This window comes from Marmota marmota, unplaced genomic scaffold, assembly GCF_001458135.2.
Source record: "Marmota marmota marmota unplaced genomic scaffold, marMar, whole genome shotgun sequence".
NCBI classification, from domain to species: domain Eukaryota; kingdom Metazoa; phylum Chordata; class Mammalia; order Rodentia; family Sciuridae; genus Marmota; species Marmota marmota.
Window position 1 is genome coordinate 4,473,506 of NW_025999961.1, and position 4,591 is coordinate 4,478,096.

The 4,591-nt window shown below is 43.1% G+C and overlaps 1 protein-coding gene across 3 annotated transcripts in view; it reads right to left on the bottom strand.

Moving 5' to 3' along the window:
• The window catches only part of Dnajc21 (DnaJ heat shock protein family (Hsp40) member C21), a 28,995-nt gene extending 24,404 nt beyond the window's left edge, over positions 1 to 4,591 (bottom strand). For 2 of the 3 annotated variants that reach the window (XR_007347481.1, XR_007347480.1), the window contains exon 1: positions 4,409 to 4,585. Coding sequence is in view for 1 of the 3 variants with exons in the window: in XM_015496370.2 (XP_015351856.1) it covers positions 4,409 to 4,505 (97 nt within the window). In the remaining 2 variants the exon portion in view is untranslated. Of the gene's footprint in view, positions 1 to 4,408 lie in introns of all 3 variants that reach the window. The other variant, XM_015496370.2, reaches the window with a different exon arrangement.

A 4,591-nucleotide genomic window follows, 5' to 3' on the forward strand; every position in this document is an offset into this window, starting at 1 on the left:
CTTTTTTTTTTTTTTTTTTTTTTTTTTTTTTGTGGGTATCAGGTGGCAAGTTTTAGCCACTAAGTGAAGACTCTCAGGAAAGACACTGTTCTCTTGAAGAAAAGGGACCTGGGTGACACTCACAGTGTGCCCTTAAAGTATCAGTTGTGTCCTGCCCAGAGCTAAGGTGTAAGCTTACAGATGAAGCCATACTCAATTTAAAAATGTGGCAAAGACTGCTGGCTACCTTCTCCTTCCAGTTAACCCTGATTTTAGATACTTGGCCCCAGAAATAAAGAGTTCATTTCTCAGCCTCCCTTGAAGCTTGGGTGTAATCAGGTAATTAAGCTCTGGCCAATAAAATCTATAAAAATATTATACAGCAGCTTTTAAAACTCCTTAAAAGTAACTAGCACACACTCCTGCCCTTCCTTTATTCTGTCCTCCCTTTATCCTGTCCTCCCACAAGCTGCTATCTTGGATGATAGGTGAGCAAGCCATCTGAGAGTTCCTCAGCAGAAAGTCCAAAGGCTTCATGGTTGAAAACAGCTATTCCAGGCCCCAGCTGTCTTATCTCTGTACCTCTACACAGAAAACAATTCACTTCTGTTTTTGAGGCTTTACTGCCTAAACTTGATATAAGGATTCAAACCCTAGGGTGAGGACTATGGAGCAGGTCTCCAAAGGACTCATCAAGCAGCTGGAGCTCTCAGGACAGGCCTCCTCCAGATTTCTGGTCATGTAACAACTTTTTGGATTAGCCACTGTAGCCAGCTTCCCATCACAGGATGTTGAGCACAATTCTAATACCCCTTCAAGGTCCAGCTACAAAGAGTTATGAGTTCTATGTCTTCACCAAATCATTAAAAACATGTTCAAAAGGAAAAGAATAAGGACAGAGTCCTGTAATGTTCTGGCATTTTCCAATATTCACTTCAATATTCATCAAGCACACCTCAAGTAGGGCTCCTAAACAACCAGAGCATCACGATCTAACCAGCCTACACTTCTCTGGCATCCTAGGACAATTGGGAGAAATTTTAAGTCTGATTTTTTTTTTTGTCAGACAAAAAGAAAAAAAAGAAGTCCAAATTAAATGACCTACAAAAAGCCAGCAACTGAATCTTCCTAAATACAACAAAAACAGGTACCTGTAAGAGAGGGGGAAAGGTGTTTATTTTTCCTTTTTACCAGTATTGTACCTTGTCCTCCTCCTTTGTCCCATTCTCTTCTTTCCTCTCCTGAAGAAGTCTAGAGAAAGCTAAAGCTTTAATTAAACACACAAAACCCATGAACATACCATCTAAAAATACAGTCTAATCTCTTACTAGAGTCATTTTCTTAAGTAATTTTTTTCAATCTGTCATATGGCTTTCTATTTCACATAAATATATCAAACTCAAATCTAAGTGTAATAAGGTAAACAAGCAATAATAAGGCAAGTTTACATTTTCTATATGCGAAAGTCACATGTATTACAAATCCAGTCACTGGAGTTTAAGTAGTTCATTCTCACGCTATCTTTGTGCTTTTCTCTTCTCACATTCACTCTTCTGCCCCCTCCTTAACTTTTTTACAGTGCCTTCTGGAAGATTTCAAGGGTTTAAACCTGGCCTTGGCTCCCTGAAAACACTCTACAGGCCTCTTGGCTCCTCTTGCCACAGCACTCCGACAGCAGGCATCTGCCTGGCCACTGATCCTTTACTCTCCCACAGGTAAGAAGTAGCATTCCTGTGGGTTATGAACTCCCATTTTTACCCCGTATACAGATTGCAGAATCACATTGGTTGAATCAAATGTATGAAATATGATATGTCAAGAACTATGTAATGTTTTGAACAACCAATAATAAAAATTAAAAAAAAAAAAAAAAAAAAGAAGTAGCATTCCTTTGAGATTCAGACCATTTGGCCAACCATCCTCTTCATCACTGTTCAATTGTCTTCCTGACTCAATGAAAAATTTGGTACCTGGCTCAGAGATTTCATATCAGTTGAGTGACTTCAATTTCTTGACCTCCTGGCCTCCATACCTCTGGTCTTGTGCCTTCCATTACTCACTCCCAACAATAGTCTGAGAGAAACTTGAAAAACCTGAATCTATCATTCCCCTGCTTCCAGGTCCTTGATGGCTTCAGGTCCCAATGCCCTCAGGCTAAAGCCCTACTCCAGTTTACCAAAACTTCAGGACCAGCCCTGCTTACCTGGCCTTGCTCATCTCCTCCTCATGTTCTCTCCTGTGTCTTTCCCCTCAGATGTCACTTCTTCAGGGATGCATTTTCTGAATGGCTCTCTCCATCTCTGCTCCCCGCCCCCACACACACCTAGTCCAGAGTGAGTACATGGACTCATAAGCACCTTATATTTGTCCTCATACAACCCCCTTCTCACACCATACTGAAAATTGCCCATTCCTACCTGTCTCTCCCACAGAATGCAAATGCCACCAGGAAAGGGTCTTTCCCACCCTGTTCACAGAGCTCAGGAAATAGTCATTGATGAATTACTGAAAGCCTGCCTTCACAAAAGGGATCTCATAGGTGGAACTATTGATCCCACTGGAAATTATTCTTAGCTCCTCCATGAAAAAAAAAATAATTTTTTCCTTCTCTTTTTTTTAATACCATAAAAAACAAACAAACTTTCTATATCAAGGACACATTATTCTGAAGCAAAGCTTAACCCCAGAAATATCTAAAACAATGCCCTGTGCATAGAACAAAATTAAACATTTGAGAAACACACTTAACAGAGCAAGCAAACCAAAATCATGTTTCTGTGGGAAAATAGGAATATACAAACATTTTCAAACTTAAATGTATTTAGGATGACACAAACTATTCAGTTAGTTCCTGACAATCAATTCCTGCATTCATTAACATTTGCATACTTATTCCTTTCTTCCTCACAGTGATTACTCACCAAATCTAGTAATCTTTCCTTTGCACTATCTGAACCTTTCCCCTCAACCTAGCCCTAAGCACAGCTTGGGTTCTCCTTAGTTGTTCCCTGACCATTGCTAGCCCTATATAAATCACTCAGTGCCTTCATAGTACCCTACCAAAATATCTTAGTAAAACAGGTAATGATAGTTACCTGTCATTCTGCCAATATACTTCTACTATTTTTACACTATTTTTGGATTTATTAATTTTGCCTGTCTTCTTACTTCCTGCTATGATGAACATTTAGTTCACTTATTTCTGTCTTTCCAATATATGTATATATTTTTTAGTTCCTCTCTTGGTAATTACTATTAATTGAGTAACATGCTAATAACCCTATTTCTTATTCCATCAACTACAGACATTCCCTTCTGACTCTGTATTTCTTCAGCTCTTATCAATCCCTATTTTTCCTACTTTCTGTAAACACTGCCTTTGCTAAACCCCTTGCTGGAAGATCTTTAGCCCACCACCAAAGTTCTTCCCATCCTTGTTAGTTCATTTTTCCACATTCCATTCTTCCAGGACCCAATCCAAGTTTCTATAAAGAGGGAAAACCTCAGCATCTATCAGTACATAATGATAACTCCCTCCTTGAATTTCTGGGCATTTACTAGTTTTTCTGTTACGTATGTTGTGCTATTTTTTCTTTGCACTTGTAGTTAACTCTTAATGTGTGTGAGGAATGTTTTCCCAACTAGACTGAAATTCCTGCCGTGGCATTTCATAATCTACGTGTTACACAGTGCGGTGACTTGCATATACTGGAGAGTCTGTTTATTAATTAATGGTTAAAATAAAAGCCTCTTATTAAAACTCCCCAAAAGCGGAGATTCAACTATGGTCTTAGTGACCCAGTCTGGAAGATCAGATTACTTCAGAAAAGTCGCACAGGCCTGGATACAAACAAAATATCCAAAGAAGGCGCATGTCAAAGTGAACATACAAAAACTTCATTATGGAAGACACCTGATTAGAACTCTTCATCTGAAGACAAATGTCCAATTCACAGGGACATTCTAAGCAGCCCACTAAAAGAAAAAACACAGGCATCCCTTTCTAAGACATCCTACTGGCTCCCTGGTCTTCACTTCAGGAAGAAAGGAGACCCAGGTGAGCTCTAAGCAGCTGGGGTTCCCCAGCCGAGTTCAGGGCAGCTGAGGGAGGATCGCCCGAGGCTGGGCCAGCAGGACCGGCAGGGCGGAGGCTTGCCAGGCCGACTCCTTCCAGGGCAGGGCAGAACCCAGAGGTTCTGAGCAGAACCTGCGAGAGGGCAGGTGAAGTCGCCAGAGTGTGGGCTTCCCAAACACGGGCAATGCGGGAAGGAGAGGGGCGTCCACCGCAGGATGGGCAGACTGCGCGCTGCCACCCGGCCCAGCGGCAGGTAGGTCGCGCCCGCCAGCCTCCAGGTGTCACGCGGGACGGGGTGAGAAAGGTCGCCCGGGCTTTTCCCAGCGCCGCGGCGGTTGCGGGGCGGTAACCTACCCGGGTGCCATTTCAGGGCCAGCTTCCGATAGGCCTTCTTGAGCTCCTCCTCGCTGGCGTCGCGCCGCACCCCCAGCGCCTCGTAGTGACACTTCATGGCCGGGCCCGGCAGGGGGTTGTGGCCGGGGCCCGGGACGGGGCCGGAACCTGGGCCCGGACCCGGACCCGAGCGGCGGCGGCGGC